The sequence below is a fragment of the Hydractinia symbiolongicarpus genome, chromosome 6, assembly GCF_029227915.1.
Source record: "Hydractinia symbiolongicarpus strain clone_291-10 chromosome 6, HSymV2.1, whole genome shotgun sequence".
NCBI lineage: Eukaryota > Metazoa > Cnidaria > Hydrozoa > Anthoathecata > Hydractiniidae > Hydractinia > Hydractinia symbiolongicarpus.
This window is the reverse complement of record NC_079880.1, coordinates 15023215-15047271: the sequence shown is the minus strand read 5'-3', so window position 1 is coordinate 15047271 and position 24057 is coordinate 15023215. Positions and strand designations below refer to the sequence as shown.

Sequence of the window (24057 nt, the reverse complement as noted above, 5' to 3'; positions counted from 1 at the left end):
TATAAGCTGGTCAAGATTTTTTTTCAATCACAGAATTATCACCATCTTCGTCATCGTCATCAGATGAAATCTCTTCTATATTTCCAGACTCTTTTTGAATATATTCATCTACGTATTTTTTAGGAAGCTTACTTTGATCTGAACTATTCAGTTTTGTCTGTTTTTCTTTGCTCGCTTTTGATTTTTTTGGACTGTCCGCTAATTGGAGAGAAAAAAAGCCATATTTGCTCTTTGGTGCAAAAAAATATCGTTTGCTAATTAGAGTGTCTGCTAATTTGGTGTTGACCACTTATTTTTCTATTGTAAAAGACCCATTGTTTTTATTTCGAAATCTCAGTCTGATATTTTTCTGTAGTTATTTTCTGTACTTATTTAATGAAGCATATCTCTTTGTTTACTTCTAACTTCGAACAACGTTTATATACCATCTGTGTTTACTAGTGCGCGTCGCTCTTTTTCTTTTTTTTTAATTTTTAGCGAATTTATTTATGTCTTGCATGCTGTGCAATGGAGCATATATTTGTTTACGCAAGTTGAGTTCTTCTTGATGTACGTACCCAATAAGGCGTAACATAATAAATTTATCAATCTGTTAACCAGTTTTTCAGGCCTTTACAGATTAGAACTGGTAAATATTTTAATATTTTACAATGACTTAGATTCAATTTAAAATGTTTATATGTTTATTTGTCTTTAGCTTTGTTCTTTTGTTTATTTTGTTTGTCTGCTTTATATATAGTTTTTACGTCAGTTTTGTTTAAGATGTTAAAACCATTTACAATATCTAATGCGTTTTTGCATGTTCAGGTTTAAGATGCTTTTTTCGTTTTGACTATCGCTTGTAGATGCATAACAGGCAGGGAGGTATTAAATAACAGCAAAACTCTTTTCTAAAACTCTTTTCTAACTCTTTTCAGCAAAACTGATTTCTAAAAATTTTGTGGGTGGAAATGTTATTTACGCTAAAACCTTTTCAATCAATATTTCTCTTAAAGTTAATCACATCTTAATTTCCACAAGCCGGTCATTACCCTAACATTTTTTTTCTTCAATTCGTCAATAAAAATAATTTTAGTTCCTATTATTTTTTATACATTTTTATTATAAACAGGCCTCCAGTTAAAACACCATGTAGATATCTTTTTGTGTTATGTTATCTTATGTGGATTATCTTTCTGTAATTTACTTCCTCGACGATGTGGATTATCTTTCTGTAATTTACTTCCTCGACGATTTTACCGTGTTATATTTTCGTCCATGAAATTTTAAGAAATCTCCTTAGCTCTTTCGTGATTAAAATCTATCTTGCTCTTATTTTTGTAGGTGCTTTTTCTCAAGATGAAGATTTTAATATTTAAATTGTATTTTCTGGGATTCGCAATGTTGATTTTATGCTCCCCATATGATGAAATTCGCCATAAAGAAATGCTTCACAAGTTAAAAACAACGCTATTATCATCCGTTCGATCAACTAACAGTGATTCCCGTCTTACCAAAACAACGTTGAATGATTGCATTGGCGAGTTCTGCGACCCTGGACACGAGCCCTATTCAAATATCGTCGCTGCAATGACTGGATATAATATTTTGAAAGGAAACCCGTATAGCACTGAAGTAGAACAAGATCCAGGATTTGAAACAGCATATATTTTTTCTCCAGTAGTGCAGGACAGCGACTCAAGATACGCTTTACATAGTGGAATTACAGTTCGTCAAGTAAGAAAATGCGATATGTCGACGAAAATTAACGTTGTTACAAACGTTAAGGAATATAGACGACAAATGATCAAATCTGAAAAAACAGAAACATCGTTTCAAACAAACCCCCCAATCGATATCAGTGGAGAATTAGAAGGAGTTGAACTTTCCACAACGATCAACGAACTGTACAAAAGCTCATCAAGTCAAAGTAAAGCCACTCAAGCGAATGCTGAGTATTTTGCGAAGCAAATGGGTGTTGTCACTATCAACGATGCCACGTGTGCAGAATACGTTTTACAAATTTCTTATCTAAACCCACCTAGATTTACTGAAACCTTTCGAAAAGCTTTGAAAGACTTGAATACTATAGTGACCATGGAGGACGGTGAAGCTAAAAGGATTTTCCATGCTTTTATAAATGAATTTGGTACGCACTTTTTAACACATGCAACAATGGGATCGCGACTTGCTATTCAAAGAAGGTACACAACGCAAGAACATACCGAGAACACACTTAAAGCCATTGACGAATGCAATCGAGAACGGATGGGCGCCAATCTGGTTGCCTCATTTAACAGGGAGAGTACAGCTTGTAGTCAGTTTCAAGATTCAGACTTAGATAACTCTTTAAGTCAATTTTCGCGAGAAGAAGTAATCTCATACGGATCAAAGCCTACCAATGATTTAGAATCATGGGCAGAACAAGACTTTGTTGCACCTTTACCTATTAAAATGAAAATGGATCCCATATTGTATTTATTCCAAAACTCTTTCCAAAAACACGATGATGATGTAGTAATTGATGGCGTAGAGATAAAATTTCTTGAGATCCTTGCTAAAATAAAACCGTGGTATGGTACATTGTGCGTGGATCAATACGGCCGGGATAGTTGTATTACAGAATAAAGACATTATAAAAAGATATCCTCAACACACACAAACACACACACACACACACACTCACACACATTTTTTTTAGTGAAAGATTTCACACACACCTTTTTTTAGGTGAAAGATTTCAAAATTTAGTCTGTAAAACGTGAATGAATTTTCTGCAAGTACTCCATATACTGATCCTTTTTTAGTCGACTTGTTTTTACCTAGTGGAACTTTTACAACCTTGTTCCCAGGGCATTTTGCCTTGTTGATGAAGTTGAAAGCGGCTAAAAATCCCGGGAACAGGTTGGTCACATGATCACTTAGAATTTATGATAATTATACCCGAAAAATAATTTATAAAAAAAGTTATTGTCCTGCAAAAATTTATTCCCGCTCTGCGCGGGATGTTTATGTAAACAAGAATACAAAAAATATGGCGGTGTGTGGAATAGATAAAAAGACAAGCTAAGGTTTTGCATTAACTTTAGGGAGGCTCGTTTGAGAAACATTTTGGAAAGAGATACCATTTTTAGTTCTATATAATATAAAGCAAAGAGGTGTTTGTTTTTTCCTGCAGAACTGGTTGTTAGCTAGCTAGCCTATATCGTCCAAATTACGTAAACATTTTAATTAATAGCTAGTAGTTAATCGATGTTGTTAAATTTATTACCCTACTTAGGTACAAAACTCAATAATGTTGTTTTTCAATGTTTGAGTCTATTTTTAAAAATATATTAGTAACAAGCTGGCTGTGTTCTCTTTAAATCTTATGTGAGTATTTAGCTAAATTATCTGTCACATTTTTAAGAAACATTTTATTGGCTAAAAACCTTGCAGCTGTCTTTCTTTGTGACGTGTGTTGTTTATAATCTGAAAACCTTTTACGCAAATCTACAGGCAAAATAATGCAGACAGTAAGCTGTGTACCAGTCCATTCCAAACTTTATTTTTAAGTAGAAGCATCTTTTGAACTTGAAATTAAAATATGTATATAGCTTGCATGTAGTCAAGATTTAGAAGACATATCAGTAAAAAATTGCTAGTAGCAACAGTACAAAAGTTTTTAACCATAATTTGTCTTACTTCACCTAAGGTCTACATTTTTTAGCCTGTAATTCTTTAGATTCTTTTCAGGCATGCGCAAGAATCTCGTAAAAACATAAGCATTAAAACTTGTGTATAAAGTAAGTAAATATAATGAGGTTATTTGATATACTAACCAGTTCCAAGAATATACATATAAGTATATATAAGTGAGGCACTAAAATGTAAACTGTATTGCGCTTTTCTAGCATTGACTTTTATATGAAGAAAGCTCTCACAAATTTGCCATATCACAAATTTATATACCTATATACTTAGGTATAGACATAAAGAGTGGTTTAGTATTAGCTATATTTTCTAGGTTCATGAATTTAAGCAATTTCAATGAGGCTGATAAAGGTTTTGTAACAAAACTTATAAATATGGACCAAATAAAAACAAACAAGCAAGGTTTAGAATGCTGTTCTTCCAATGTATCAGTTAATCAGACATGTCATCGATGCCTATAACGGAGATGCTGAGGACTTTTATCTAAAGTTTTACAAAGCCATATCTGAAGCAGCAAATCCTTTTGGTCCTAACTTGACAAAAAACTTGCTTGCTAACCATGTGTTGGCACATTTATCTGGTGGTAAAGTTGAAAATGATGTAATGTCACTTAACAAACCTTCCAGCAATAACACAGATAAAAAAACCCAGATAATCTGTTACCTGAGTGGTTATGATAAACAATTACGAGCTGTTTTGATCATATGAGGTGGGTCTGATATAAAGTAGATAAAACGTTTATCAGGACTGAATAAATTGGATGTTCGGTATGTTACATCAACATTAGGATTAATGTCTTCTTGTGAAGTCATGTCAAAATGCATTCTGAAAACTTTACGATTAGTGGATGCACCATCACAAGTAACAGCAACTACTTTAAGATCACATTGAAGTTCTCATATACTGACAGCCTTCCAAAACAGAGGAAAAAATTTGATACGAAGTAGCACTAGTTGTTGAGAAATCTGCTAAGCTATATTTTAAGGGATTTGAAATGCTGCGTAACATAAAGGCAAGGACATGTGTAGCCAGTTAATTCGGTTTGTCTAATGTTGCATAATTTATGTCGATATCTCCAAGATCTACAAATCCAATTAACTCGCCAGTATGTTTGTCCCACACAAGATTTTCCTGCACTTTCGTCTCATCAAATAAAAGAACAACCATTTTCTCAATGTCACTGAAGTTAGCAACTTTATTTTTCAGTTCCAAGACAATGTCCTTTTTAAACCCAAGCTGAGGACATATGTAGTTTTTATAATCGCCTAGGACTAGGCGATTCGACTAGGAAGCACTACAAAACCTGTCCCTGTCTGCTCGTTGTACCGCATGTCATCGTAGGCTACTGGAGACTTTCCTGCAAGCGAGAGACAATATTTAATTATCATTGGATGATATCGTTTTCGATGCTTTGAAGTTGATAAATATCTCTGCTGTTCCTCCCAAAAAATTTCATGTATGGTGGCATTTTACTGTGATCGGCGGTTGACATTATTGACATAAAGTCGTTGTTCAAATCGAAGGGAATTGTTAAAGCAGTAGTTGCAATTTCTTCCCGCAATATTTGAAATTCGTTTCAATTGCTTATTTTCAATCCCGTAGTTCTGTAATGTCAATTTAATTCTTGCCCCTGATGTTTTGGATATAGGAGCCTTAGGTTTGGCATTGTTGATGACTCAAATGCTCTTTCGCCTTTGATGAGGCTTTGAGACAATTAGAACAAATTTTTTGAACCAACAATAAAAGAAAACAATCACACGACCTGTGGTATAAATCAAGATATAAAGGATGTGTAGGCGGACTTGGTATATATGTCTTCGGTACAGAGTGTTTTATTAAATAAGTGCTATTGTGTAGAGATGGATCAATTATACCATTACACAACTGATACCGTGATATGACTGAAATAAGTTGGGACAGAGTTATGTTATACATGGAACGATTATATGTTTTGTAGATTTCGTGATGTTCTGGCAAACACCAAGCCAAAGCTCGTATTGTAAGTGATAAACATTTTGTTACATGTATTTTAATGTTTGGTATCATTTTACAATTAGTATTTTGTGATATTGCTACCCCATTGTCATTTTCACTTATTACCCAATCCTTAGGTAGCTGCAAGGTCTTTATTCTTGAGATAAAGTTGTCAAAGTTGTGGCACTTAGAGGTTTCTTTAACAATGATTGGGGGTGCATTTTGTCTTTTATTTGATATGCTGCAGGCTGATGGTCTTTCCTTTGTTACAGTGCTAGAAAAAAATATTTTGAATAAAATATTTTTCAGAGTCAAACAAGGAAAATTTAAGAAACATTTAAGGCTCAAATTATCAAAATTTTAAGAAATATTAAGCTCAACCAAATGCTTAGGTTTATTATAAAAAACTGTGTATAGCTACCTTGAAGTTGGAAAACTTTTCTGTGGCAAGTTTATTGTTAGGACGGATCCAGGTATTAAGGTAGTTCTTGTGTCATCTGGAATAAAAGATATGTTTACATTATAGCTATCACGTTGAGTTAAATATGAGGAATAATCACAAAAATATGCTACTTGAACTGACGCCTGAGGATTGCTTCCTGTGGGAAATGAAGTTGACATACATGTAAGCAACGTTTTTCGATCTGCGATCTTAAGGACTTGTCAATGACACGATCTCTTGTTATAACATTCACCAGCTTCTCTCGTCAAGCAACGCTAAACTCATCGTTTCCTTTAGGAATTCCAAATATAGAGACACCTGCGGTGCCTCTAGATACATTACCATTAAAAATCGAGCAATTAGCACCAGGCATTTTAAAGATTTACACAATACTAAACGCTATTAAAATGGTTCAAATTTTCGCGCTGTTTACATTTCATGCATCTAAAAGTGGACTGAGCACTAAAAAATCGGAGAACACAACATAAAATGCGGAGATCGGCTTATACGCACCGGAGTTACCAGACTATTCTTTTTCTTGTGACTATGATTTAAAGTTACCGTTTCTAAGGTTCTAGCTGATTATTTTTTTTTTAGGTTCTAGCTGATTATTTTTTCTCAAACTGTAGGCTAGCCCGACTTTTGGCATAGCACGATTTCGACTGACGCTTACCAAGAAATCTCTCAGCATCCATGCTTTCCTTTTGCCAAGATTTTCCAATATTTTCTTTTTTTTTGGTTTCGCTTTCCTTCTCCTTCAATTTTGCATTTGGCATTTTGGTCAGAACTTTTGTGAATGGCGTGTCATAAATTTTATCCCACTTTCATGTGAGAAAGTGCTTTGTTCAAATTTTGGAGTTGTATTTGACACATTTTGTAATGTTGTTTTTATTGTATTATTTATATTGAAAACTGGGGGTAGTATTTGGAGTAGTATTTAAAGTATTGCGAACAGCTTGTTGTGGTGTAATACATTCTTTATCAACAAAATGTTTTTTCTCTCATGTCCAATACTGGATGGAAATGTATTGTTTTTATTGTGGTTAAAAGTTTCACATTAAAGCATTCATGGGGTTTATGTTTTTTTGTCATTAATTTGATTTCATTTATCCATGTCATAATTTGTCATGAAATCGATTTTTTCCTTGAGAGACCACTTTTTTTACGTATAAAAAGGTCCAAATTTGCGCTTTTACTTGTAAATACAAAAACATGTATTGAACAATTAACACCTTATCTTCTCGACGTGCAAAGTTTTTAGCCATTTTTTGAAAAAAACTGATGAAGAAAAAGGATAAACTGATGAAGAAAAAGGATTAAGAAGTAAGTTTATTATATCGTTTAACTCATTGTATATACCAGTCAGAGAAGATCAATGCGGGATCCTGCAATTGTGGTATACCGTTTGAAGTGACGATTCGTTAGAAAATGTCTTCTTTGTCAGCATATTCGAACATTTATCCAACCTCATATTTTTTGCATCAGCACATTCTCTTAACAGCAATTTTCCGATCGAACAAAAAGAGTTGGAAGTTTTGCGTTTAGGTAACAGTTTTCCTCCGACTGTATATGTAGCTAGCTAAATATTCTTTTATTAATTAGTCAGTTATGTACAACCAGGGATCTAGTGAATGAGGCGTTATTTTTTCCGTTATTATTAACTATCTCGATCGAGAAATCACATGCAATGGTATATATATAGCGATTTAACATAGCTTGGCTGTCATGTGTTTTTGAATTCGGATGCTAACGCACAATTGGTTACAATAAGCGAATCCGATGTCTATCTCAAAGACAAGGTATGGCTTGTGTTATGTTTGTCAAGCTATATGCCAACCAAAGTGGATGCAAGCTTACCATAAAATATTCAATCATGTACAGTTGGATCTACGAAGATACTTTAGCATACCTGTGCCGATAGGAGTAAAAACTTCACGTCACACTCACGTACCACCACCAATAAAAAGTAAAAAAAACCTGTGACCGGGTTGACTGCTGTTACTAAAGAAAAGCAACTTGTATAAAAGGCTTCTAAGGACGATATAAATGATTATATCGTATAACTTTTCCGATTTAGAATTTTTAGCCATCATGTTCTTATAAAATAAGTACACGCTTTTTTGATACAAACCTATAAATTGTTTTTGTTTAGGTGCTCTTCTTTTCCCAGCATTCTTCAGCGTAATAGTAATAAAAAGAAAAACAAAATGAAGAGCGAGCCATTTTGTTAGCGCTTGCGCGCTTAGACTAAAGCAGAGATTTTTCAAGTTACACACGCGGTAACAAAAAGTTCGTATGTTATTGTTGTATTCTCACTGTTAAAAACAAATCAGGCTGAAAAATGCGCGAAAGATAGGAACAGTCGGTCTAAGGTCAAACTTTAACGGTTGTTATAAACAAGCGTGTACTTAAGTCTGCTTTGTCGTAAAAACAAGAACATTTTCTAAAGCAAACCTTTATTATTATCTTAATTGAAATTTTCATTCATTTTTTTTCTCATTCTCTCACTTCCAACTTTTTTCCCCTGCTATTATAAACTGTTTTGCACGGGTTAATCTTTAAAAAAAAAGACGAATTTAAATGTAATCTGTGTTGTCAGGGTTTTTTTATGTGAAAATATTTTTGCGACGACTAATTTTATTAAAAGAAAGATTTTTCATTTCCTATCGTATAAAATATTTGACAGAATTTAACGATAAGCAGGTACTTTTGATTCCAAAAATGTGTCCACAAGAATAAGAATTAATTTTTCTTAGCGATGATCAATTGCAACAGCGCAAATTTCCTTCAGTGGACATTTAGCTTTAATGTTCGCACAAAAAAAAAAGTTTTAATTTTTTGCTTTGATAATAAAAAAATAAATCTTGGAGTTCAAACCTTGACTTCTTAAAGAGGAACTTTTGTTGATTTGTTGATTCGTGAGTTTGTTGATCGATTGTTTTGGCCACGATTATTCAGAGGACTGTATAAAATACGAGAAGGTTTAAAAAACAGTCACAGAAAACAACCTCGTTCTTCAAGAATTAAATCGAACAGAAATATTTTAAAATACGCAAAGGTGAGTAAAGTCACGTTTAAAGTCTTTTTAACACCAATACAATTTTCCAGGAGAAACAACTTGCAAATGTGTAGGCAGACATTATAAATATCTGGGGTTAGAGTCAACCGACCGATATAAAAATTGGGTTTGTAAGCTCTAACGAATATTAAAGATATATGCACTTTTAAAAGCGTTGGTGTATATCCCTCCTCCAAGAAACACTTGCGGCATGTTTTTGCTAAATTCGGAGATTGTCGGCACTTTCACTGAGATGGCTGAAACTTTAACCTAAAAAGAATAAAATTGTCAAATGTTTGAATCTTTACTCGTTGACCGACCAACCTTATTTATGGTGCTCATATGACCATAGCACCAGATTTTTGTGACGTGCACCTTCTGTTCACAAAGCTTTTACTATGGGTTGTTGGCGAAAGTTTATGTTCTCCTTCACCAAAGTTGGTGTATTTGAAGTATAGCTAAGATTACTATGTTGTACGTTCTTCACATACATATATACTCTATCAATAGCTACATTTCCTTAAAAAAAAGAAACAACAAAACAAAACCTAAGCAAATTGATCTTAGAACAAATATAAAGGATTTGTTTTTAGATTCCAAATGCCTAACCTTTTTTTCCAGCAAAGAATGAAATAAATGCTAGGAGCTAGCGTATCTGGCTGGTAGCTATGGGAAGCCAGTCAGCCGTCTAGCTATCTATTGCAGCTGCATTAATCTTCTCGTGTAAGCATGGTATGGTGGCGGGAGGGAAACTTTCTTTCCCCTATTTTAAATCGTCTTATCAGCCTATAAGGGGGCACTTTAATATTTTTGTCCTATAAGCCACTCGTCGAAGATTATCGCAAGTATCACACACCATCTCATTTTCAATAATTTTTTAACTCCAGCTACATAGTGACATTTGACTGAAACAAAGTTTTTAAATAGTACTTATAATTTACGGTGAACGAACTCAGTTAGTAGCTAGCTGCACCGTTTACTGTCATATATAATCGCGCTGCTTTTACATGGTTTATTTCTTTTGTTGTAGCTTGTTTTTTATTTAAATCGAAGTTGGGTATATACTCTAAGGGTTTTGTGTGTAATAATAATGAACTTACTAGACTTTATTTGTCCAACCATAAATATTATATTAAAAATAATAAGTATTACATTCCTGGTATGTACAACATGCTTGCGTAAAAAATATAAATTACCTAAGACCGAATAATGTGGTAGTGGGTTAGAGTCAAATGTGCATTCTGAACCCTTCTGTTGAAATATCGTATTTTACGGTTGTTAAATAACGACCTATTTAACTTTTGGAGAATTACAAAATACTTTGGAAGTCTTGTCAACGAAGTAACAGATTTGAAATATTAAAATAGTTACGCTCCTGTATTATTAACATTAATAGCTGGAGACATAGTGTCAAAGAAAAAATTTGACATTGATACTTAAAAAGTGCTATGGGTAAACACAACGCGATACAGCTGCCCGGCGATAATATTTTCTTATTAATATATTTTCTGACAAATGCACTAATGGCTTTCAAGACATAGCTAAAATTTTATTTACCCTGTTAAAAATTCTTTATACGTCTGTCTGTTTATGAGGCGAAGATGGTAGGTTTAAGCAGCGACGGGCGAATTTGTGGGTTTTTTCACGGTATAATGACTAATATTACTAATTTAGAGTAATAAAGAATTGCAATCAAGTAAATATCGACAAAATTTAAAGGAAGATTATTTTGCCCTTTTTAATAAGAAATTATTTTTCTTCTCTCCATCCTTATATTGCTTATAGCATTTTTTTTTCATGAATGAAAAATATACACATACAACGACAAAATAATTACTTCACAACGGATTCACTTTCTAAGGAAACAATATCGTTTCTTCTTTAGACTCAGACTATTGATTTTTATAATGTCCAAAAATCACATAACAAAATAACAATCACAGCCATCTGAACAGTTGCTATTCACAAATCTAAGTACGCCGGTGATTTAAAATTAACTGCTTAAAGTCCTTCCTAAAATTTTTATTTAGACGTCCGTACAACCAGGGATTCACAACACAGTTAGCGTATTTCGTAATACTAATCATATCGCTCAACATCATTGGCCAACTATGGTTTGTGAAGTCGACTAAAATCCATAACACTTGAATAGGGAGCGCAGTGATAATAAAAATGACAACAATGGCAGTAAATGTTTTTAAAAGTTCGAAGTTCTGCTTTAACCTACGATGCATAAGATAGTTGGAATTTTTTGCATTGCCCTCCGATACTGAACTGCTACCTGCTTCTAGTCTTGGAAATACTTTTCGCGAAGAAAAATGTTTCTTCCAGGACATAGTATACAAAAAGGTCATGATCAGAACTGGAAAAATATATTGCACACCGAACAAGCAGAGAGTGTACATTTGTCGATATTTCAAAGACATGTTCTCGTAACATTCACCATTTGTTGCCAGCGATGAAGCATGAAAGACGGGATACACACAGGGGAAGGTGACAAAGTAAATCCATAGAAATGTAGACTGAACTCTTGCTTTACCCATTGCAGCTTTAAATGGTCTGGTGATTGCATACCATCTTTCAAAGGCAATTGCCACTAAGGTAAATATTGATGCAGTATAACAGCAGGTTGCGATTGCCGGTAACGTTTTACAGCCAAAACTAGCCAAAGGAAATTTATTCGATGAATTAAATAAAAGGTGGAGATCCACTGGTATCCATATTATTACAAGTAAAAGATTGCACAGTGTCATATTCAGAACTAACTTGCTAACAAGCAGTCGAAAACCTCGTATTCGGATCAATAATGCGAGCAAAAGCACGTTTCCAAATACACTTGTAATTAAAACAAAACATAGGGATGTTTTTCGAAATAAAAAATTCTCTTTTGGCAAACCCAAAGTTATATTCGTGTTGTTTCCCATTTCGAGATCATAAAACTGATAACATAAGTTAATTTTTATAAGATATACGTGTGTCTGTGTTTACAAACTTTACATATGGCCATAACTCAAATTTATATGAAAATATTTATTCAATTAATTTGTCGCTTGTTATTGGGTGACTGCTAACTCAAAAATCCATTGGCTTTGGCTTCTTTGAAAGAGGTTGAGAAAATAAATTGTTTTAAAAATGTTAAGAATGGATAACATTCAATAAAATCTTTTCTTTCGACAAAGCGAAAAAATTTATAATTTTATAATTACACTAGCTCGCAGATGCTAGGGTATTCAAATGCAGCTGTCCGTCCCAAAATGGAAATTTTTGGCTCTCTGAGCACCGACACGGGAGTAGTCGTGTGTTCGAATCTCATCTTGGTAACTATTTTTACTTTTTTTTTTCTTTTTACTATCTCGCCCACGAGGATAGGTTTCCAACTCGTAACTGGTATGCCGAACATGGTGGTGACATCAAAATTTTGATTTTTTTGTCACCTAAATGTCATTTTAGGCCAAAATTGGTCCGAAATTAAAACTACTTTATTTTCGACAAAATTTGGCACAGTTAACAAAAAAAGTATGCTGAACATGATGGTGACATCAAAATTTTGTCACCTAAATGCCGTTTAAGACCATAAACGTTTCAATCGCGCGATAACCATGAATGATAGGCTGTATTTTTGTTAGCAGAAATTGTAGAATTGGGCCGCATTGTGGATGTTTCATAGTTGTGCATTTTTAATAGCGAGATAGTTTATGCAGCGCCTGCGTCTTCTGTACTCTAGTAGAGCAATTCGCTGTTATAACATAGAATATTTTTGAAATATATTTGAAAATAGTCTCAACTGGTCAGTGTATGTGGCGCAGTGGTAGCGTGTTTGTCTTCTGACCATGGTAGTACGAGTTCGAACCCTGGTAAAATCAGTGGATTTTTTCTTCATTATTTTCGTTTTCACTTTTATTTTTATCTTTCTGTTGAGATGTCTTTTCACGCCATCAATCCTATTTTTTGTACATTATTTGCATCAACCAATTTCACAACCTTGCTCATTTTGTGAGCAGATCGATTAATCGAAGATCGATAGCAGCGCGGGCGGAATGATTCTAAAATTAAATGGATCTGGAAAATGTTATACAACTGAATGGGTAAACTTGAAAAAAAAATCGAGTTTTCGGTTATAGTGTAAAAATACTGTAAAAATCTACAGGAAAAAAGCCATATCTCAAGTTGTCGATTTTAAAACATCGGCCCGGAAATATTTCTCTCGTCATTTCATCAGGAAACCCGGATTTCTCTGAAATGTGTGCAAAACTCGAATAAAGATGAATTATATCATTGTAAACCCTTATGCCAAAAAGAATCTACACATTCATCAGAAAAGCAGTCATTTTCTTGAATTGGGGCGAGATGAATGTGGGATGACGAAGAGCATTTCCAGAGTAGCTTTCGCTCATAGGGCGAAAACAAATATCGGATAATATTTCATTAAAGAGTACCGGTAATCGGGGAGTTACAAATTCAGTAAGTTGGGGAGTTACGGAAAGGGAGTTGGGGAGTTAAGTCTACCATTTTAATTTTTGTAAATTCTCCGTCGCCGAAACACCGGAAAAATATCTCAAAAACGAAAAGCGCAGCGATATAAACTCGACTTACCGAATCTCAGATTTTTTTCATAAATATTTAGTTGGTTCTAACTGACCGCTTTCGCAGGGGTTCGCTTTTATTTCAATGGTTTTTCAATCATTAAATTTCTTTGTATTTCATTGGGACAGCGGCGTCATTTCTCACTGGCCACTTTCACAAGGGTCCGCATTTCGTTTCTAATGATCTTTTAAGATTCTATTTCTTTGTTTTCCACCCAAGCCTGAGTATTTGCTAATAGCTGATACGGTAAAATATTGACCTCAAGTTTTCGCCGGACATGTAACTCGGTTTACCGTAGAAATTTGTAACTCCCTAACTCCCCAACTCGCAACTTCCTAACTTCCCGGTTTTGTAACTCGAACATTTCCTAGACTCTTTGATAAACGGCCCAAAAACACGTAAAATACAGTAGAGACCGCCATATTAGTTTTTCGAGTTTGGCTGTTGAAGTCGCTGAGGAAAATAGAAGAAGTGAAAGTGTATTTTTAAATTTGCTTTCAATTTTACTCATCATTATTTTTTATTATCATTTTCATCACTTTATTACTTATTATTTTGCCCCTTCTTGGCAATACGAGAAACGTCACTTGCCCGGATTGAGGGAAACGTCGCTTGAAACGCGACTTGAAATCAAACTCCACTAATACAGTGGCTTAAAATCAAACCACAAATTGTGGTTCTTAATCATTGTCAATCATTGTTAATCGAAATTTTATTAAATTATTTTATCGAATAAAGCTACACATAGCATCTTATCTACTGCAAGCTTCACGCTACACTTAGCGCACATTCTCTTTACCACCACCCTACTACCTACTCTGGCTGCTCTCTCTAGGCTAGGTGTACTGTACACAAATATGACATCAATAGAAGCCTACAGATCTGCAATTGGTGCCTTTTATGGTACATGCAAAAATGCTAGTCGGATGAAAAAGATTGCGCAAAATGCTGGTGAACTTGTGCAAAAGTATGGCTTTCGGGACGTGGTAGTACAACTATTAGGCCTTGCAATCATTTTGATGATTACATTGTGCAAGATCAAACTCCTCTTGCTTGCCCAAGCAGGTGATGTTGAGAGTAACCCTGGTCCTGGAACATACAATGTTTTAAAAACTGTCAAGGCATTTTCTCATCAGGGTGACGTAAAGTTCGGAATTTCTGCTGGTTTGCAGTGCTTATGTAATCGTTTGTTTTCTATAGCTTTAAGTACACATCGCCGTGTTGCTTTATGGACCGCACATGATTTAGATCTTATTCTAACCAAAGGTAATGAAATATATTGTATACTAAATGTCACAGGACCACTTTCCATTCCTGAACTCCCTACTGTTATTGATTTTGCTGATAACCACTTCGATGTACAAATGTTGCACAATGAAATAGGTTATATTCAGTCCCCAAATGAAAGATTTTTAACAACTTTATTTGGATCCAGAAATGATGATGTAGGTGATGGCTTATTATTAATAATTGGCGGATTTACGGTGGGAGTTTTATGGACTAAAAAGAATTATTTTTTATTTGATCCACATTGTCGTGATCAAGATGGGTCTATACCAAATAATAATACTGGTACTTCAGTTTTGCTCAAATTCTCCTCATTGCTACAAGTGGAAAAATACATTTGTTCAACGTATTTGCCTTTAACACAAGGGACACCTTTGCAGTATGAAGTGCAATTTACTAGGATATTAAAAATTGGCTCTGAAACCAGTAATACTAATATGACTACACCTGATTCAAAACGGAAAAAATTGTACCGTGAGCAAATAAAAAATTCAACAACACATGAAAAGGTAAAAGAATCGAATCGTATAGCTAAGGCAGTATATAGAGAAAAAAATAGGATGCAAGATAGAATTGAAGCATTCAAGTGTAAAATTTCTGAAGGGCCATTTTACATTTGTATTTGTTGTGAGAGACTTCATTACAGGGATTCTATTGTTCTCTATGATGCTAACCGCTATTTAATTGATGTAGAAATCCACACTATGCTTGTGGAAAGTTACGACTTCAACTACCATGTGTGCAAAACATGCCATAAGAAGCTTTTGAAGGGAAAAACACCTTGCCAGGCATCATGGAATAAATTGACTGTGAATATCCAACCACTAGAATTGTCGTCACTGAATAAATTAGAGCGAATCCTCATTGCAAAAAGGATGCTTTTTACAAAAGTTATAATCATGCCTAAAGGACAAATGCCAAAAATCAAAGGAGCTGTATGTAATGTACCTATAAATGTTAGTGAGGTAGCTAAAGTATTGCCTAGAGGAGCTGACAGCAATGGAATTATAACGCTTAAACTCAAACGCAAAATTAGTTATCGTGGACATTCACATTTTCAGGCTGTCCGACCTGACTATATACAAGCTGCATTACAGTTTTTGATATTGAATAACCCCCTATATAATGATGTTATTATTTCAATTGACAATATACCTGTAGAACTAAGTCATAGGGAAGATACATGCGAAGAAGAACTTAGTGGTAAGGATGATGTCAATGAAGCTGAGTCTATTGATACTCCAATAGAGGAGCAGGAAAATCCCCTAGATGAAATGCGCGCAAGTTCATCGGATACCGTGTTGGTGTCCAACATACCTCATGTAGTTTCTGAGGAAAACGTAGTAATAGCTCCAGGTGAAGGAAATAAGCCTTTGGGCATATTACTGGACAAACAATGTGAGGAATTGGCCTTTCCATATCTGTTTCCCCATGGACATTTTGGTTACAATGTAGAACGTGATGTACGTTTGAGTGCAAGTAAATATTTTAATCAACGATTATTGAATTACAAAAGGCGCTTTACATCAGATATAGATTACATATTTTTTGCACATTCTGTTCTTCAGCAAATGCAGCTTTCCAGTCAAATAAATATAGCTTTAAAAAAGAGGTCCCGCTCTGTAGGTGCGATAGGCGTGCGTTGAAGATGGCGGCAGGACGTGATCTTTCACAAGGGGAGATAGAAAATCGCATTCTAGAATCTATAAATGTTATACGAACGGCAAAGAAGAAAAAAGTAACACTACATAATATACTTAAGTTTATAAGTAAAGGTACGTGCTCTGTTTCTGAAAGTAGGATAAAGGATGCTTTGGAAAACCTAGAGAAGTGCAAAATGATTTATAAGAAAGGACTTGACGCAGATGCTTCGTATTTTTATACTGATACTAGTACGTATATGGAATTATCTGTGACATCGCCAAACACTGGAAACGAAATTGTTACAGGTACGAAAGAACAAAATACTACTCTCGATGAGTTTGGTAAATTTGACATGATGTTGGATGAGACGCTCACAAAAATGAAAAATAAATCTGTAGTGGATACGTTTTTCCCATGTACACCATATCCAGGACGATTTAAATTTAGTAAGGGCATTGGCAAAAACGCACTTCTGCCAGAGGACTACCTACATGATGAGGTAATATTTTACGTAAAGAGCTTGACAATAAACAAAAAGTTATTGACAGTTTGTTGTTACTTCTCGAGAAAAAGTCCACCATTTTGAATTATCAAGGAAAAAATTCTACATTGGAATCGGATAAATCTGCTAATGTTGTTGTAAATGATTCGGCAATTAATTTAAAGAGAAGTATTCCCACAGGAACGGAACAAGTCGATTTAACTATACAAACATGTGAACAGCAATTAGCAAATTACAGAAAGAAATGTCATAGTAATTATTATTCAAACGTAAACGTGAAAAGTGTCACAACAGCTGAGAAAAATAATGTTGTTTTAGAAGATAGTTTTGTTGTAAATAAAGAGAATAGTTATGTTGTAAATAACGAAGACGAAAGTAAAGAAGATGAATCGGTAATTCCATGGAAACCTGGTACAACACTCGTTGTCGTGATTCTATGTTGTACGGACTTGATGAACAAAGAATGTCAGCACGTCGTAACGTTAAAGTTCGTTCATTCCCTGGAGCGAGGGTAGAAGATATGTTTCATTATGTAAAGCCTCTGTTACAAAAGAAACCGGACAAAATAATTCTACATGTTGGAACCAACAATACTATTAATGAAACCTCGCGACTGATTTTGGACAAACTATTGAGTTTGAAGACTTTTATTAACACCAAACTTCCTAGATGTAAAGTGATTTTTTCGTCCGTGATTAAAAGAACTGATAATGCAAAAGCCGCAGTAACGGTAAGCCATTTGAATAGGCATTTAAAAGAACTGTCTCTGAATGTTATTGATAATGACAATATTTCATCTGAATGTCTTGGGAAAAAAGGGTTACATTTGAGTGGGTTGGAGGCAGGGAAATTAGCTGTAAATTTTATTAGAAAAATGAAATCACGAGATTGATGTCAGGAATATTCTGCAAAAGACAATATTGAACTACCAGTAAACTGCAGTGTGGAAAATATCTTGGGTAAAAACAATTACGAGAATGCGAAAAAGATTCTTGACAATTTGAGATCACAAAACATAAATAGACTAATTTTTGGGCATGTTAATATCAATTCACTACGAAATAAGTTTGAGCCTCTTATTGATCAAGTTAATAGAAACCTTGATCTCTTTTTAATTTCAGAGACAAAATTAAATGAATCATTTCCTACTAATCAGTTTTTGGTTCAAGGCTATAATGCATACCGTCTCGACAGAAATGGCAATGGGGGAGGAATGATTCTCTATGTACGAAATGATATTCCCTCAAAACTTTTAAAACCCAAATGTGAAAGTAGTGAGCTTGAAATTTTTATATTGAACTAAATTTAAGAAGCAGAAAATGGTTAGTTGTGTGTTTATATAACCCAAAAACTAATCTTATTGCTCAAAACTTAAACCACATAAGTAAAAACATTGATTCGTTTTCCTGCAAATATGAGAACTATGTAATACTGGGTGATTTTAACGTTGAAATTAGCAATCTACATGTAAATGAATTTTTAACAACATATAAACTTAACTCTTTAATAAAAGAGCCTACATGCTTCATAAGCATAGATAACCCTACAAACATAGATCTCATCTTAACAAACCACCCAAGATCTTTTTGTCACTCCAGGGTTATTGAAACAGGCTTGTCTGATTTTCATAAATTGACAATGACTGTTTTAAAAGCCAACTTTGCTAAACGAAAACCAAAAATTATAAATTATAGAGCATATCGGAATTTCAATAATGTAAATTTCCGCTATGATATAATGGGTGCTCTAAATGATGACAAAAATCTCGATGATTTTAAAATGTTTGAAAATTTCAAAAACAGTGTTTTAAGCATCTTAGATAATCATGCTCCTTGAAAGAAACACACGTAAAAACGGTCCAAGAAATGCTTATCAAAAGCGTCCGCGTTTTTCGGCCCGTAGGTTTTTAAAAACGGTCGAGGACCGTAAGTATTATATCTTTGGTACATGGTACCATACTTTTATCTGGTATGTGTTTTAAACGTGTCTGATGGTTTTACGAGCGCTAGAATTTGAAAGTCGAATAAATTTTCTTTCGATCGAATATAAACATGCTTATGTTGAACATCGTGGAATGTCTTTTTAGCTGTCTTGAAATAGTGCCTCTTTCAATTTTACCCTTCCAGTAACAAACTTTGTTGGGTATAGAATAGTATTAAATGGTATTATTTTTCTATTTGAAGGCATTAAAACGCAAGTTGTAAGACGAATCTTCAATTCTGTTGTTTTACATTTTTTAATTTTGAAGTTTTTTTGGTAAATAAAAGCAACGGAAGTATGGGAAAATTGTAGTAAGCTACGTATGGCAGTCTCAGGAATTAAGAAATGGCGGCCATTTTTAAATTGTTTCTTTTTTATTATATTCTGTAAACTAAGGTGTGTTAATGGTCTATCTGGCTATGTCCTATGAGTATAAGTATATTTTAGGTCTCATATAGCCGACTTCTCAATTTTTCACAATATATACAAGAAACCCATCCATATAAAAAAAATTAAAACTTGTCTTTAAAGCTAGCTAGCTAGCTAAATATTTTGTGGATGTGTTGTCCCATTGTATAGCTATAGCTAGCTATGCTTTATTCTGACTAAATTTTCTCATGTATTAATTTTTTCGCAAGTTTTCATTCATCCACAAGTAACAAGGAAAAATTTAGGGTTTTTAGGCAAAATAGATGCGTTAAACCGTAGCTAGCTAGAGTTCTGTGTATAGATGAGCGAATGTTTACAAAGTTCTGTATATGTACGCGCATTCTTACAGGCAATAAAAGAAGGACCACATAAGAAAAACTATTTCCACTAATTTATATATTTAAGGAATAAACGATCTAAAAGGAGCTGGAATTGGAATACCGTTTTTTTTAATTAAGAAAAGAAAAATGTTTTTTCCCTATAAATAACGAACTTGTGTTTATATATATATACGTTTATTCTTATTTTTTTTAAAACATTCCAAGACATAAAAATTCATTTCTTTGTGTCATTCGCCAAAATAAATTCCGTTAAAATAAACATTTTTTTGTATTCGCCAAATTAAATCCTCGCCAAATTTTATAAAATTTATCATTCGCAAAATTAAATCCCCGCCAAGTATTCCATTTTGGTCATTCACCATTAAATACTCTCCAAAATTTATCCACTTAAGATAGTAAATAAAAATATCCTCTCTTTTTCATCTTCTTTTTCTAAAATGACAGATAATAACTTTTCTTTTCTATATATATATATAATATATATATTTATAATTACCTATGTTTTTAGATCATGTATAATGATGTCAGATTTAATTGATTCATATGCAGAGTTGGACGAAAAAAATATCCTCGTCATCAATTTAATAAAGTTTCACTTCGATACAATTTTAACATCTCTTAATCGAAAAATTCAAGCAAAACAAACTTTGTATAATCCCTTCAAAGTTGTCATTAATGAACGTGTCCATTCCGAAATATTTTTAGCTGTTTATAAAGCCATTCGCGACTTCCGCACAGCTTACGGTAGAGAATTGATTGTTAAGAAAGACAAAAGTGGTATCATTAAAGAAATTAGTATTATTTTTCACCATCTTGGGTCATTGAAATTCCATTTATCAAACTTGTCTAGCCTTGATATCAATAAAATATTCAAAAAGAAGTTTAAAAGCAATGCCGTCGGTGATATAATATGTGACGATGAAAAAAAATGTATTTTACATTACAAAGTGTCAACAAAGACATTAAATATAACTGCATCGTACAAAGTTGTCAATCAATATGGTATGGTATGTAGTTATTGACAGAATTGGATTTTTATCCTAGTTAAATGTTTTTATTTTGTTGTATTTCTATGCCATGCCTCCTAAAGGAAAGTCAAAGGCACAAAACATTAAGTTTTCCCAGTTAGGAAAATATACATCAAACAGAAAAAAAATCAACGATATGGATTTGAAAATTTCAAATCAGAGTAACCTAATTGAGGAAAAACAAAAACAATTAGCAGCATTGAGCAGTGAGATAACTTTGATTGAAAGGGATGTTGATAAGTTAAGAAATAGATTAGCTAGAAAAAGAAAACGTGTTAGACACCTAAACTATGAGTGTAGTAAGAATAGAGTGGACTCTGAAGTCAAATTTAGCATCAGCAAGGTAACAGCTGAGAGGCGTAGTAAATTCCCATCATCTAGTGATTTAAATAGATCAGCAAAAGATACACGTCGTCTGGAAACATTTGAAGCTTGTTCTGCCATTCACGGAGGGTCTAAGGAATCTGTTCAGCCGGTTATGTTTGGTATGATTGACACATTGTGTTCGAAAATCCCCTCAAAAATGTTTGCAAAAAGTTTATTGAATGCTAAATCATCTGTAGTAAAACAGATAAAGGAAACTACCATCAAAATAGCAAATGAAGAATTTTACAATTCAGAAGATAATAAACTACGTTCTCTCAATGTTTTTTACAGCCACAATGTCATGGGGAAAGCTAAATACATGGCAATTAGAAAGGCAAATAGAATTTCCCAGAATAAACAGAATTCAGTGGTTAATTATATTCAGTATCCTCATTTAGCAACCATTATCAATAACATTGATATAGGAACACTACATGACATACATCCAACTCTAACCTTTGGAGATGAAACAAAATCAGTTACAGGAAATTATAGATCGTGTGATGAATTTTTGTTACGATTGGCAAAATTCTATTTAAAAGTGAATCGTCAACGGAGTGACAAACTAAAAACATTCAATATGCTTGAAAAAAAAGATTTTGAATCTTTTCTGTTTGTATTTGCTCTTGGTGGGGATGGAGCTCCTATTTGTGGTATGTCATTTTTAGTCTCTTTTCTTAATGTTGGTAATCGGATATGCAGCAGCTCCGAAAACTTTTTAATTTTTGGTGGTGATACTGAGGAAAATTCTACTGTTGTACGCAATTATGTTCTCAAGTTGTTGTCGGACGTGAAGTTTTTGGAAAGTCAGGTTTTCACTGTTTATGTTGATGAAGTTGCCTACAAAGTTGAATTTTTATTGGGTGAATTACCTAACGATATGAAGATGTTGGCTTTTTTGGCTGGGGAACTAACAAATTCAGCCTACTACTTTTCAACGTTCGGAAATGTAAATAAAGATAATTCAGCCAAATTTGAATATACATACGGAACCAAGCAAAGTGACAAATGGATGCCCTTCAACTATCACAAACGCATAAGTGATGCCAAAAAGGTTGAAGGTAAAAAAAAAGAAATCGAAGTTAAATGCAAAGGAAATAGTGCAACGAAACGTAGTAACTTGACATCTTATATATCTAAAGTTTTGAAAGGTAGACAAGAAGAAGTCCCCTTGGTTGGCCATTATATTGATAAAGCAAAAGGCGAACCTCTTCATCTGAAGAACAATGTCGTCAAAGAGCACTTCATGAAGTTATTCAATCTATGTTTGGCAACTGCTCCATTGAATTCCTACAAAGCATTTAAAGATATACCTTCCTCACATGCTTTAATTAAATTTGTTAATTTTATACGTTCAGCAATGGGATGTAATTTTTTGTCGAAAAAAATTATCCGGTGGTTTAATGAAAGCAGTTCTAAGAATGAAAGTAGTTTCACTTTTCGTTTTCGTGGAAAGGAGAGTAAAGCCTTTCTTTGTCATTTCCCAGAATTAAATTTACTTATTTTAAATGAATTGAAGAGTGAACAAATGAAAATAAGGCTGCATCAAATCCATTTTCAGTTCATATGTTTGCGAAAAATTATTTCACTATCAGTACGTGTAGAGAATTTCAATTTGGAACTTTTAAAAGATTTAAAGAAGCAATGTAAACTACTTTTCAAGTCAAGCTGTTGGTATGATGTAAGCGTCTCACCCAGTTTATGGACTTTATGTAACTGCATACCTTTCCATGCTGAAAGTACTTTGCTGTGCTACGGTTTCGGAATTGGATGTAATAGTATGGAAGGGCGGGAGCAAAAGCACCAGATGATTGTAAAGTATTCTAACAATACCACTTTCCAATGTCGCTGGCCAAGAATTTTCCGTCACGAGTACATACAATTGTTGCATCTGAGAGAAAACGGTTACGATAAGTTGCACTATGTTTCAAGAGGATCTGATTACATACCAGAGAGAGATATGTGTTGTGAACATTGCTTGCTGCTTGTTAGAAATAACTTGAAATGCCAACTATGTGAGAGTGCTTTCATGAAAAAGGTTTTTTCTGATTTAGAAATTTAGACACCGTTTTTTGTTTAAAAGTTCAGTATGTTGATAGTTCGTGTTAGATGTATATTTTCCTTATTTCCTTATTCTGCTATATACTTTTTGTTTGCATAACATTTGCAATGTATATTTGTGAATCAGTGAGATAGTGTCTTTCGCAAGAGTATGAATATTAATTTTCCCAATTAGAAAGCTCAAAGAAATCAATTTTTTAATATAAATGTGTGTGAATTAATGTTTTGTCAGAACATTTGGTACATAAATGTTTACGACGTAATCATATAGAAAGTATGGTGACTATTACAGCATAAAATTTATAATATTTACATCAAAGAATATGTATTTTATACAAATATATTTTATTTTTATGAGCATGGCAATGCCAAATTTTCTCTTGCAAAAGAAAACAAATTCTAGATCATCATCATTTTTTTCTGTGAATAGATGTTATAAAACACTAGCTATATGATAGTTTATATTTTATTAAAAAAAAGTTTTCATAGTTCATATGTTTTATTTAAACAGAGTTGTTGTGTTATTATTTGCTTCATATTGAGATACAATGTGTCACAAAAGTAGTTTTTGTTGTTTGACTGTCCTGTGTGTTCTGGCAGCTAGCTAGCTGTGCTGCCTCCATCCCATCTTCTTTTTATTTTTTATTATATGCAATAATGAGTAACGGTAGCTACGAAAGCCATAAAAT

The 24057-nt window shown here is 33.6% G+C and overlaps 1 protein-coding gene across 1 annotated transcript; it reads right to left on the bottom strand.

The window, feature by feature from the left end:
* Positions 1–10273: 10273 nt before the first annotated feature.
* Positions 10274–12195, bottom strand: LOC130647367 (orexin receptor type 2-like). Its single transcript, XM_057453200.1, has one exon. The coding sequence runs from the start codon at positions 12068–12070 to the stop codon at positions 11117–11119; it is 954 nt and encodes a 317-aa protein (XP_057309183.1). The 5' UTR covers positions 12071–12195; the 3' UTR covers positions 10274–11116.
* Between the last annotated feature and the right edge of the window lie 11862 nt (positions 12196–24057).